The following is a 14,413-nucleotide window of genomic DNA, read 5'->3' as shown; positions in this document are numbered from 1 at the left end:
AGGGTACCTGTCAGCCAGCAGCACCGAGTAAAACTAGCTGTGCCTGGCTTAGAAGCTAACCAGGGCTGACAAGGGACAGGGGGCAAGGCATCAGGGCTGAATATATACACACACACACACACACACCAGGTGTGGAGACACCATGCAGCTTTAATGAGCTGCCTTTAAAAACCATCACACTCCTCCTGTAGTCAGAGGCCTGACGAGGCATACTGAACACTGACTAGACACACACTAGTTAGGGAAAGTTGGGCAGAGATGGAAAATGTAAACTGCAGCCTGGTCTGGTGTCTACTGTATATGGACAGACATGTACACACAAAGCCTCAGCCAAAATATAACGAACTTTACTTCAGAACCTTTTCTCTTACTGCCTTGAACTTTCCTTTCCCAAGCATGAAAAATACATACGATTATTGAGTACTGCATTCCATGCTGGCACTCTAGCACAATGAACAGTAGATTACAAGAGAGATTACTTGCTGGCAATCTAGCACAATGACAGAAAGAAATTGACTGCTTTTGAGGAGTGTTGTGAGGACAATCAGAGAGTTGTGCCAATGTGTTCATCTGTGTCCTCTCCTTCACCAGCCCTGATGCAAAGCAAACTTCCATCCTGACATCCTCGGTGACACTAGTTTCAAGGATCTGGAAAACGTTACTAGCTATCATGTCCTTGCATTAGGGAAGAGGAGTTAAGGTCCCTCCCCCAGGCCTCCTCCTCCAACGAGCTTTGAAAGGAATTGAGGAAACGAGGCTTGAGGAAGTAAGAATTTGACAGCTCTCTCCATCCCCCCCTCCCCTCTCTCTTGGTCCATTTTCCTCAACACGCTCCTCTCTCTCCCCCTCTTTCCCTTCCTCCCCTCTCTCTCCCTCCTTCCCTGCCTTTCACCCCCTCTCTTCTGAGGTTGTTTTCAACCCTTTTAAATATATTATTTCTTGCTACTCTGTACATGTGCACTAATTTAATTATATTGACCCTAACCTTCCTTTTGTCACGCTTCTATCTCTTTTATCAGTGAGTAAGCAGAGCTACATTAAATTGTTTTTTTATCCTCATCCTTTTTTTCTGTTTAATGAGACAGGTGAAAGTGAGTCTTCTCTCTCTATCCATCTCTCTTCTCCACTATACTTAATGGATATCCTCCATAAACACCTTTTCAATTCTTCTCCATTTTGGAGATTCCTCCTTCTATTTCAGCTATATCAGATATCAAGCAGGGTGCTCTTTCCTAGAGATGATAGCCTTTGAGTCTTTGCTTAGCCTACAATTGGACTATTTTACGGTGGCTGACAGACAGTGTAGCTGAAGGTCGACTTATTCTCATGGCCGTAACTCCATATATTTTTGTCAGTCTGGGTCTCAAATTACTGTTGAGTAAGAATAGTAGAATACACAAGGTGCAATTTCAAAACTTGGTTGTACATCAGCAGTTATCTTCTAGTTATACTGCATGTCACTCACTGACAGTCACTCAATTAGCCCATGCCAGTTAACATGTTTAAGATTGGTAAATTAGTCTAGCCAGCTATCTCAACTCGTAGTAATCATGGCCGAATTACCGACCAAGCACACAGGGCACGAGCCCAGGGGCCCTGACCGCCAGGGAGCCTCCATTGATTTTGCTAGTCGCTCTCACTCAGATATCATATTAACGTTGCATGAGTTATGCCAGAATATGTAGAATTGCAGGAAATTAGCTGTAAAATGTAAAAACGAATTTGTTTACTTGTTGTTAATAAAATACTTTTCCCGCTAACAGATCCCTCTGTACGTATAACATCATAATATCATTTGTAATCCCGGTTTTAGCAGATATCTGTAGACTTCGAGTCATTGTGCTGACTGCCAGTTAGCATTGGCTTGCAAAACTCCCTTTAACTTCTTTCAAACTGGACACAGATGTAAAAATGGTATCCACAACTTCATCAGACTCTGGGGAAGTAGATAAAGGGCCTCCCTCTTATAGCGGCTAATTATATACCTAATAGACTATGTGTTTATAGATTGACTGAGGTGAATGAAGCTACAGGAACCAATGTGATAATGTCTGGGGTAATTTCTTCTTGTTTTTGCTGTTCTCCAAATATCATTTTAGAGTTATTAAATTGTATAGAAATACAGCAAATGAGGGGGAAATGTCACCTTGGCAGCATAGTATCACGACTCTCCCCCTCCTTTACTATTAGCAAGCCTGTGAAATGTTCACCTATTAACTTCAGCCTATGAGCATGGCACACTAAAGCAATTCCACCACACTTGTTGAATAACCTATTGGCTCACTCCTGCAATAATCCTTTTCCCTTCTTCCAACCAATGGGCATATGTCTAGGGGAGTATTTATGTCAACTCAACCCTTGTCTCTCACTTGCTGTTTTGCAGCAGCAGTCTTTCAACGACCTTCCACATTCCCACCACCACCAACTGAAGTCCCCATCATCTGAACCTCATTCTCCCTGCGGGGGGTTTCGATGCCAGCGGCCCAGCAACCTGTCATCAGCATCTGGCTACAAGAAACATTCCTTGGAGATGAGGCCTACCCCAAACTATTCAATACAATTCCATATTGCATTTTGTCTCTGTTGTCATTCAGTTAAGCCTGTATTGAACTGAAGTTAGTGTCAAGAGTCAGAAGAAGCACTCATTGCGTATAGACATAGGCCTTCACTCATAGAAAAAAAGTGTTCATAAACGTTTTTTCGGCTGTCCCCATGGGAGAACCCTTTGGTTCCAGGTAGAACTCTTTTGTGTTCCATGTAGAACCCTCTGTGGAATGGGTTCTAACTGGAACTATGGGACAACCGAATAACCCTTTTAGGTTCTAGATAGCACCGTTTTTCTACTTGGAAGCACTCAGAGATGGTCTATAATTTGGATGGTCAGCATTTTGTAGATTATTGTTATCTCTGAGATGGACAGCTAGCAAGCCCCCATTAGCGATTACTAATTAGTCATTAGTAGCCTACTTCCCGTGTGACCATAGGCTATTGTATTGCTCGGATAATTGTTCGGAAAACGTAAGTTCTGCGCAGGTCATTCTAGCAATCTCAGCCTTTACACACGTCCCTTGAAGGCTGCACATGACATTAATCATGGAAAGGTTTCCCGCCTCTCAGAAGTCACGATGTGGGTTGACGCGCACAGCAGAGCGCACAGCGCAGCAGTAACAAATAACCGTCTACTGTATGTGCGGTGAGGAGATTTTATGCTTCAACGCTCCTGTGCCTGCGTATGATGGCTGATATTACAATTTTAAGACAAGAATAGGTTACGGTTTGGTGTGGGGTCCTCTTGTCCCCCTTGATATTTACAGTCGTGTTTATTTCTTCAACAACTAGATAGCGGGGAGCGGTGAGAGGCAACAACCATCGGTATTGAATGCTGGTAAGCAGGCTCCTCCAGTCCATGGGGTTGTGACGCGGATTCTCGGGCTGTGCTGAATTGAAAGCGGGTACTGTAATCGCAGTTGAGATATGGACGCTGTTCTGTGAAGCATGCTGTACTGACAAATGTTCTTCTCCCAGACAACAAAAGCTGAAGTGGTAAGAAAGCTCTTATGTTTGCCAGCCTTGCATTTGCATCTGATTATAGAATGAATAAATATGTCCTTTATACATAAGAGGCAAAAGGTTAATGGAGGAGTAACATTATATTGCATTGAGAAATATTGAATGTTGTTGTCTGAAACATTGTATTACATTATTGTTGGGAACCTTTTCATTTTCATTGTCATGTTGGAATTTTGAGGTGCAGCTTACAAAAGCATATCTCAGAGGGATATGAAATGCTTTCGTAAACTCCACCTCAATATTCCATCATTAATAAGTCATTGAAAATAAGAAATTGTTCTTAACTGACTTGCCTAGTTAAATAAAGGTCAAATGTAGGGTATCCCTAAAACACCTCCAATTTAGGTCAGTGGCCCAATGAATTCATAATAGCCTACTGTATGTGCCAAAGGTTCATTCCTTGCAGAGGATTGTTGACATCCTGCACTTTCCAGAATGCATCAATTTAGCCTGAATGTTGTGAGGTTGGAGAGTAATGGCATATTCGTGTCTGCCTACCTTTGTGTACATTAATATCTGATTATGTACATTAATATTTGCCAAATCAATATTTGATGTATTAAGTTCCCACATTTTGAATGTTTGAATGTATTAGAATTGTGTCTGCAAGGGGTTTTTGTGTGATGTCTGGCAGTCCGGCTGAAAGGAACTGTATATAAGAAAGGATTCAGAGAAACTAATTCACATGCAAAACAAAAGTTTAGAGTTACTTTAGCCAAAGTTGCTAACATCATGTACTAGGAACAAGCTGAATACAGTTTTTCCCCAGTATTCCTGCAATAACACTTCTGTGCCGTGTCCACTGTGGAAAAGGGTTTTCTGTCTGTGTAAACCCTGCTCGTAGTGGCAAACCTCGAGAGCCAGTTTCTTCTATTGCGTCAAACCGATGACTAGAGAACATCCATCACTGAGGAGGAGGAGGGAGGAATCAATAGAGGATAACAGCATGAGGCCTTTCTTCACTTGATAATTGCAAGTTCCCCCATATCACTTACTGGGAGGATAGTCAAATCTAATGCATTCAAATGTTATTCTTGTAGTCAGACAGTGAGTGCACACTGTACTCCAGGATCTGTGGTATTTTTAATATACTTTAACAGTTTATACAGTGGAACATCAGTGTCTTATTGCAGGACTCATAAGTAACTGAGAGAGTTTATATTCAATGCTATCTTAGCCTATATAGTACTAAGTCGTTAGGAGAAAAACTAATGTAACTGAGACAATGAAGTACTGAGCCTAATCTCGCTCACACACATGCACACTGTCGCACACACTCTATAGTACATTCACACAGTATGTCAATCCATTCCGCTTAGCAGGGGCGAAAATCTGATATCAACTTTGGAGGGGACAATTACATGAAATTTTCTCAAGAGCAATTCCTGAGGGGGACACCAAAAGTAGTGCTGTAACACATAGCCTACATTGTAATATGGCAAATGTATATTGAGGAACCAAAGAAATAAGGTGTTTGCCGTACTCCTAACTACCGGTACCCAAAACTACACAACTAATCACAACAGAAATACCATTGCCTTTAGTTCAGTCACCAGTTTAAGCTGAGAGTGGGGGTATCCATGGCATTTTCCAATTATGTTCCTATTTTACAAGTAAAAAAAATTGAGAACCTTTCATAATGTTGCCAAACAAAGACTCAACAAACTTACCTGAGACTCCCTGTCTCTGCCAGTCTGTCCCTGCATATCTGTCCCCAACTCTGCTGTCTGTGTGCCATCTGTTGCCTGCTCTGCCTAATGACATCATTGTGAAACATTTCCATTATAATTTCATTTCTTTCTTATGAACATTTTATCAACTAGTCTGAGATATTAGGCTACTAGGGTTCTTACTATGCGTTTTGGTGTATTGAAAAATACTCTGATGTCCGTCTTTTATTTTTCTGCCATTTTTCTACCTGGCTGGCTGGTTTACACACACACACACACAATGCGTAGGTTATTTACAGTAGGAGATGGGCTTCTATCATCCTCAATCATTCTATTTGGGCTCGATCTAAAAGGTAGCTAGCAAATGTGAAACGGATTAAAATGACAAGAGTTGACAGCTGTATGAGTTCACCATTTACACAACATATGCTGCAACCTTTTGTAATTTTAATAGTTTGTTTCATATTGGCTGGCTTCCAACAATAGCTGAATTTGCAAAGTTAGCGAGCACCAATTCAGTTTCAGTGGTGTTTGCTATAATCTTTGCTACCCGGGTTAAATAAAGGTGAAATAAAATAAATAAATAAAAGTTCCCTTGCGACAATTTAGCTTTTGCAACGAGACCATTAAATATATTTAAGACAATGGTAGAAGAGTGTAGTTCTGTTCAGTTTGGACTTCAGTTTATCGCTAACCTTATCACAGGGACTTTGAAGCACTAACTTACATCATCTGCATGCTGAACTTGGAATAAATTGACAATAGCAAAGATTCCATCTTTGACGACGCCACATAAATGGAATAGGTACTAGCTAGCTTAATAGTTAATATTTGCGCGCTAGCTCTGCATATTCAGCTAGTGTGTGTGCGCGATTGACTGGATTAACCTCACGTCAGTTACGTGCATTGAGTGCCTTTCAGACAGTAGATACGACCTCTCTGTTACCTAGCAAGCTAAGGAACTGGCAGTGGATCAAACCATTGTGAGGCAAAGGGTGGGGGGGGGGGGGGTCGCAATCTTTTGAAACTTAAAAACGCGCTATTAAGTGTCTATAATCAGCACAATTGCTTTCATTGCGTATTATTAATATTATTTAAATTACATAGTTATGTTTCAGTGATATATTGGGGGGGACAAATCATATTTTTCCCAGGATGGGGGGGTCGTGTCCCCCCCATCCCCCCCGGGATTTCCGCCCCTGCCGCTTAGATAATGGGGTTCTGTATTGTTTGGAATTAGTGGTTGTCAAGCTAATGATGCTATGTTTAGCCTCTCGTCATTTTCTTTATTAGATTGTACCCCTCTCCTCCTTACGCATTCAGCAGAACCCCAATAAACCAGACTTCTTCTGCTCAACTCAGACAGGAACACTACTGTATCACGACATGTTGTGACAGGTACCACTAATGCGGTTGTTATATGGTCCACTCAGGCCTCCCAGACACTCGGCCATCCCTCACCCTGGCTCTGAGGAGACGGTGTCCGAGACGCAGTCCTTCTTATTGAGCCGTGCTGCCTTTCGTAATGTGACTTTAAGAGCCACTCTTAAGATTATGTCATTTGTAAACCAGCCTAAGTGGAGTCTGTCTGGTCAGATAGAGCTGATTTCCCAGAAGCTGAATGAACGGCCAGATAGAGTACAGTTTCAGTACATTATGTCTGTATGCAACAGGTAGATCTGATGGGAGCCATGTTGGATATAAAGATGCCAGTTACTGTTTTATTTATTTTCAGTTATTATTTTTTTAACATTTTTGTAAACTGGTGAATACTTTAGGAAGAATATGTTTACATTTTTATGTGCAAGATTTACAATTATGAAAAGCATGAATCCATAAAACCAACCTAGCCTTCGACCAAAAAAGCTCTCCTAAGATTCTTAGACCTTTAGGCCAGGGTTTTCCAAACTGGCATCTTTATATCCAACATGACTCCCATCCCATCAGATCTACCTGTTACATACAGGCATAATGTACTGTAACTGTACTCATCAAGCTTTGATTATTTGAATCAGTTGTGTAGTGCTAGGGCAAAAACCAAAACGTGCACCCAGGGAGTCCTCAGCACCGAGTGTGTGAAACCCTGCTCTAGGCTACAGTTGTGTTGGGGTGAAACTGTGAGCGTCCCGTCCAACTCATACACTTTCTCCGGGGCTTTGTGTCAGTGGAGAAACATATTCTATGCGGTTTAGAGAGGATTAGTAAAACGATACTGAACTGTGGCATTTAGTGCGCCTCAGCCTGCCTCAGACAGCGTTGCACAAGAGTCTATTACCTGAGTCGTGTCTCAGTGAAAAGTGGGTTTACAGAACTGATATGCCCGGAAACATTACATTGAGTGACCCAAAATGTACTTACACTAAATGACCCAAAGATGACCTACTTACCGCTGCAGACATAGCCAACATCCAAACAGACTCAGCCCTAGATTCAATTAGTTCCAGCGTTAGGGCTCTATTACAGCGTGATTGAAATGTTCCCGTGTTAGCAGAGGCTGCATTATGTCGACTCAAACGGAAATGACCTTGACTTTTCTATCGCACAATCAGGAACGCTTCAACGATACAGATTGAATAGAACCCTTAAACAGCAATAACCGCCGAATGCATAGCAGTTTTTTTCCTTTTATTTAGGCGACGTCGGAGGTGTAACTGGGTTCGGAGCGGTCAAATCGGTGAGCGGCTGCTCTTGTCGTCATTGTCACGAAACCACACCTGTCCCTAAATCCCACCCGTGTTAGAAAGTTCAGAACGAGAAAGTGTAGGCTCTGTAGAAATGACAGTCAAGTTTAAAATTATTAAATGAAATAAGGGTTGATATCAGCCTAATCGAGTTGTAGATTACAACACATGTTCCAGTGTTGGAACTTGTAGCAAGGCTGCATAGGATTTCTACTAATGCAACTCGGTGCATCCAATGGCAATGTCCGCTACAAGTATAACGCAAGGAGCCGCTTGCTGATTTGACAGCTCCAACGCAGTTCCACCTCCTACATCGCCCAAATAAAACAATAATGCTGCTATGCAGTTGTCGGTTATCGCGGGTTAAGACAGATCTGATTGAATCTAGCCCATAGCCTACATCCTACATCCAAACCGGGTTAGTGCTGTACTGTAGGTTCCTAGAGGCCCTAAGCCCGAGTTTCAGAGATATTCCCTCTGAATCCATTAGAGGCTGAAAGTACTTTGCAATCTAAAATAACCATGACCATATATATTTTGAGCGTCTGTCTCCCTAGTTACACTGAATCAGAGCAGGATTATGGTAATGCGAAGTCACTCCACGGCAACGTTGAAGTGGGACAAGAGAAAAAAAAACATGCCAATCAATGAGAGTTCCATCACAGCACTGGCAGGAAGCACATTATCTGTCATCTGTACGCACGGATGACGCCGTCGCTGATCTCTAGCCCACTCCTCCTCTACACTACAGCTGTGTTTTGTCATTTTCTGTTCGTCATGTCACAAGTGCCAATTCATTACAATTAGCCCAGTCAGGATCAAAGTGGGCTAAAAATAACAACTGGCACTTCTATGGCTCTTCGGATTACTCACACAGAGATGGTTCTGTGTTGCTTCTGCCACACTGATATTAGTGTCAATTGCAATCACTTGTTGTCCTCGTTCCTTTTCTTCATTATATTCACTCTGATATTTTTCCTCATTGTCTCTCAGGCCGGCTGGTTGGTGAAGCTGTGACCTATGCAGGGTTGTCTTGGCTGATGGTCCAGGGGCTGTGTCCTTCCAGGAGGGTATGCCTGTATTCCACCATGCCGCTGCTGGCAGAATGGCTGCTGTGCCACTCCTTGGTGGCATGCCTGTTGCTGCACAGCCTGGCACTCAGCGCCACCACCGCGGGCCTCCACGGGGCAAACACCGGCTGCCCCGAGAGCTGCTACTGCTCCGAGATGGCCGACGGCGGGAGGGTGGTGCGCTGCAGCAACATGCACCTGGCGGAGGTGCCGCATGACCTGCCCAATGACACCCGCCGACTTTACCTGGACGGTAACCTCCTTACCACCATCCCCGCCGACGCCTTTGCAGGGCTTCCTTTACTCAACGAGCTGGACCTCTCCCACAATGAACTAACTCAGATGGAGCCGGGGGCCTTCCGGGGTCTGGTCCCCTCTCTTAGGAGCCTGGACCTGTCCTCTAACAGACTGACCACCCTGGAGCCAGAGGTCCTGGGGGGCCTCAGGGCCCAGGCCAACCTCACCCACAACCCCTGGCACTGTGACTGCCGCCTCCAGGTGGCTATGCCCCGGCTGGATCTGGAACCGGTGTCACTGGCTGGCGTAGTGTGCCACACTTCGGAGCCCAAGGACGTTGGCGTAGATACAGGGGTGCCCTTCATCATGGTGGCGGCCGACCTGGACCTGTGCGCAGGGCTCAAGAGGACCACGGACGTGGCCATGCTAGTGACCATGTTCGGCTGGTTCGCCATGGTCATCTCCTACCTGGTGTATTATGTCAGGCACAACCAGGAGGACGCACGGAGACACCTGGAGTACCTCAAGTCCCTTCCCAGCATACTGGACAGGCCAGAGGAGTCCTCTAAACTCAGCACAGTGGTGTGAGAAGTAAATTACCAGACCTGGGTCAAATGCATTTTGTCAAGTACTTTCAAATTCTGGAGAAGTGCTTGATTTAGTTTGATTGATGTGCAAGGAGGTAGAGTTTGCACTTTTGGGAATATTCTTATGTAGTAGGTAAGCTAAATCAAGCGCACCTGTAGTATTTGACATATATTTACCTAGGTCAGGTAGAGACACAGGAAATAACAGCCAAAAACCTCAAAGGGATCAAAAAAGGAAATGCCCAAACTTGGAAATAGACCGGGATACTACTGTACTGTACAGGTTTTCAAATTGTTCATCACCAGTAATCCATTGGAAACGCAATACCTCACGGTAACATTTCATTCAAACAAATTCACACTCTTTGATGAATCAATGTCATTTAATTAGACTATTTTTTCACATAGCTGTTTGTTATATGAATTAAGGAATTATTTTACACATACATTTGTGAATATTCTAAATGTATTTGCAAATCAGTCTCAGTCTTTTATGTAAGATACTCTGTATTTGAAAATGATTTAATTCCAACGAGGTATTGAAAGATTGTCAAATGCATAACTATTTCACAATGGACTGCCGAGGGCACCGTTTTGTTATTAATCAGGAATGCACGATGTCATCAAATGTCCCCATATTAGTCATAATACTGTGCTTGGCAGTATAACATAGACTGCATTGTTCTTCCAGCAGCTGCATTCGTTGAATGTTGGATCTTTATTTTCTGGATGAGAACCCCATGTAATCAACAAACATTTTACCAGAAAGAATAAAATCATGAAATGCTCCTTCATTTTTATTTTGGCCACAATACCATATTTATTCACAGTTGTATTGCATGTAATATTTCATTTCACACAAAGTCCGCCTGAACATATCACCTTTTTATTTATTTTAAATGAACAATGTGTTCATTATATTGAATTATGACATTTGACAGACCGTAGTGCACGATGGAAAAACTAGTTTAGAAATATGAATTGCACAACTTTAATCAGTGGGTCCAACAAGTAATTGTAAAAAACGTTTAAAAGAGTTCACTGTCTGAAGTCTTATTTTAATTTCCTCCAAGCCTCATGAATTCCTTTGATCTCACTAACAGATGAGAGTTAGAACTATGAATCTGCTTTAGGGACAGACTGCACTGAATATGACTTCTGTCACACACACACACGACAGCCACAATGCACACAGTAAAACTCCACACCCTCAGGCTGAAATAAAAATGATAGATTTGACCCTTGCTCAACGTTTGGGAACTGGGCCTGCCGATAGGATCACCCCGGCCTCCCCCATCATGACATAGGATGGGAATAAATACAGAATGGTGTTTTCCTGACCTACTGGAGCTATTAAAACCCTGCCCCTTGACCGTGGTACAGTATCTAGCCACAGTCTGTCCTCTTTCTGTCTGTCTTAAGTGCTCATTCGTGGAGGATGGGAAAATGGGGGTAACCTTTCTCTCTCTTTCTCTCGCTCCCTTGCATTTATCTGTCATCGTGGAAATTGCAGCTGAGCTCTAATGGCCATGGTGACATACACACCACCAATCTGATGCTGAACCCTGAGGGTCAATCATGCACACGCACATGCACACAGAAATAAATACAGTTTACATAATTATACAGTATAGCCTGTTTAATCTTAAAAATGTCAGTCATGAGCCGTACCAGATACGGATACATTGCCCTCATTAGCATGTGCTTATTTGCATGGACAAATGGACTCAGTCACATTACCATACACATTGTAATAGGAGAATGTCTGTACATGGGTGCTATGTAAGCAATAATCCACGGGGGGGTGTGGTATATGGCCAATATACCACGGGTAAGGGCTGTTCTTATGCACGACGCAACGCAGAGTGCCTGGACACAGCCCTTAGCCGTGGTATATTGGCCATATATCACAAACCCCGAGGTGCCTTATTGCTATTATAAACTGGTTACCATGTAATTAAAGCAGTAAAAATAAATGTTTTGTCATACCCGTATATGGTCTGATATACCACCGCTTTCAGCCAATCAGCATTTAGGGATCAAACCACCCAGTTTATAAAAGAGTGTATAGCCTACAGCTAAACACTATCATATTGTTAGTCTGAGCTCTCCTCTTAACTGAACGTTATTAAACACACTCACTCTCTCTCCTGGGTGTAAGGCAGGCTTGATAGGTGACATTCAAACAGTGTCCAGGTGTCTGAGAACATCCCTGTTCTCAGACACCACTGTCACTCTGAAACCAGACTCATTGCTCTGCTCCTCAGTTCCACTCTGTAGTAAGTGCGAGGGCTTTCTCTCAGGAGAAGGAAACGCAAATCTCTCCCCTTCATTTTTAAATGTCGTGTCCTCTGGAAATCAAGACATTCCCTGACTGCTTTCGATTTTATGTAAAGTGGCTTATTGTCTTGTGTTTAGACCTACTGTAGTCAAATGGAAAGTATTGTTGTTTAATAAGAATTGAGGACTCGTTTGCGTTGTGTTAGGCGAATAGCTCATAAGCTCATACTGCTGAAAGTAGAAGATGGGTATAGGAACACACACACACACACACACACACACACACACACACACACACACACACACACACACACACACACACACACACACACACACACACACACACACACACACACACACACACACACACACACACACACACACACACTGCTTCTGAGCTCATATCCAACCCTGTCAGAGTTACTAAACTCTCTCCTCCCCATGTGTCAGCTGGTTAATTGCAGGTGGAGGGAACAAGTCCTCTCAGTCCATCTCCCTAAATGAGCTTTGGAGTTTCTCTGATTACTTCTGCAATGCAAAACTCGCTCCATTGTTTACAGAAGTAAGAGAATACGCAGCAGAGAGAATGAAGCTTCGGTTTGAGGCTTCTGTTTAGATCTCAGAACTGTTGTTCTCTCTCCCTCATTTACTAAATTGTCTTGTGTTTGCTTGATTTCACCTCTGCAATCAAGTCCACTAATTGCTTCCAATTTCAATCTCCAGCTGTGTATGATATTATAGTGCATCAAAGATAAGATTTGAAGAAAAAAAAAACATTCTCTGAAAGGAACTGTCTCTGTGGGAGTTGTAAAGGGGCTCCATGCTTGATGCAGCATATCTATTTCTTCAGATGCATTCAGATGTTATCTCACTGGCTAGCTTCTTGTTTGATTCTCCCACTGGCTAGGTAGTGCGGTGCAGTCAGTGGGGCTGATAACCTGTGTGTGTGTGTGTGTGTGTGTGTGTGTGTGTGTGTGTGTGTGTGTGTGTGTGTGTGTGTGTGTGTGTGTGTGTGCGTGTGCGTGCGTGCGTGCGTGCGTGCGTGCGTGCGTGCGTGTGTCTGTGTATGTACCCACCATCTAAATGGGTAACTCCTGCAGAGTCAGCCTCCTGCAGAACAAAACCTGCTCCACATCACCAATGCCATGCTTTAACCCAGATGGATGCATTGTTGCTTAGCCAACCAAGAAGGAGCGAGTCTGTGTAAACAGAATCAAGGTTAACACCCAGCCTTGGCTGAGGCCTCTCTCTCTCAGACAGAACGTTGTAGTTACTGCATATCCAAGGCAACAACTCCTAGGTTTTGTGTGTGCTGGTATAATGACAGGTCTGTGTAATAATGAGCTTGGTCCACACACTGTGGTATTTTATTTATTTAGCTAGGCAAGTCAGTTAAGAACAAATTCTTATTTTCATTGGGTTAACTTGTTCAGGGGCAGAACAGCAGATTGGTACCTTATCAGCTCAGGGATTCAAACTTGCAACCTTTCAGTTACTAGCCCAACACTCTAACCACTAGGCTACCCTGTCGCCCCACAGTAGCTGCTGTTCTAGACTGTGGTGTTCCATCCTTTTTGATAGATACAGGTAAAATTGCTAAATGAATCAGAATGGCCAGTGTAGTGTAGGGCTAGCCAGCCACTTAGCAGTTCAATTCTAATTTCACCTGAGGCAGCTGAATATCCTCAAATTGGGAGGGGATTTAATTTTGGTTCCACATACTTTTAAAATAATAATTTGTGTACTTGCAGCATTTTGCTTTTTGTGAAAGGGGCAGGATTAGTAATAGCAATGGAAGGATTGCATTTCTTGTAGAAGGTATGGGAAGGGGAGTTGAATGAAGGATGTCACTCACTGCAATTTCCTACTGAAAAGCATGAGCTGACACACACACAAAAATGTTTGTGGAGGGGCTGATTAACCATGAGTAAGCAGTAAAAAAACTAAAAGATATATAGAAAGAAAGAAAGTTGCACACTCTATATGCTCCCAACAATTGAATGGGCAAACCTAATCTACTTAAAGGAGATGATTGTGGACTACAGGAAATGGAGGACCGAGCATGCCCCCATTCTCATCGACGGGGCTGTAATGGAGCAGGTTGAGAGCTCCAACAAGGTTGGAGCAGGTTGTCCACATAACCAACAAAATAACATGGTCCATGCACACCAAGACACTCGTGAAGAGGGCACGACAAAACCTATTCCCCCTCAGGAGACTGAAAAGATTTGGCATGAGTCCTCAGATCCTCAAAAGGTTCTACAGCTGCACCATCGATAGCATCCTGACTGGATGCATCACTGCCTGGTATGGAAACT

General features: G+C 43.2%; 1 protein-coding gene across 1 annotated transcript; it reads left to right on the top strand.

The window, feature by feature from the left end:
* Nucleotides 1-3,089: 3,089 nt before the first annotated feature.
* On the top strand, nt 3,090-10,849 carry LOC106607471 (leucine-rich repeat-containing protein 3B-like). Its single transcript, XM_014204453.3, has 2 exons — nt 3,090-3,543; nt 8,915-10,849. Exon 2 carries the CDS (start codon nt 8,962-8,964, stop codon nt 9,814-9,816), a length of 855 nt encoding a protein of 284 aa, XP_014059928.1. The 5' UTR covers nt 3,090-3,543; nt 8,915-8,961; the 3' UTR covers nt 9,817-10,849.
* The last annotated feature ends 3,564 nt before the right edge of the window (nt 10,850-14,413 follow it).

The sequence above is a fragment of the Salmo salar genome, chromosome 06, assembly GCF_965601325.2.
Source record: "Salmo salar chromosome 06, fSalSal1, whole genome shotgun sequence".
NCBI lineage: Eukaryota > Metazoa > Chordata > Actinopteri > Salmoniformes > Salmonidae > Salmo > Salmo salar.
The sequence above is the reverse complement of the archived record's forward strand: the minus strand, read 5'-3'. Positions and strand labels throughout refer to the sequence as shown.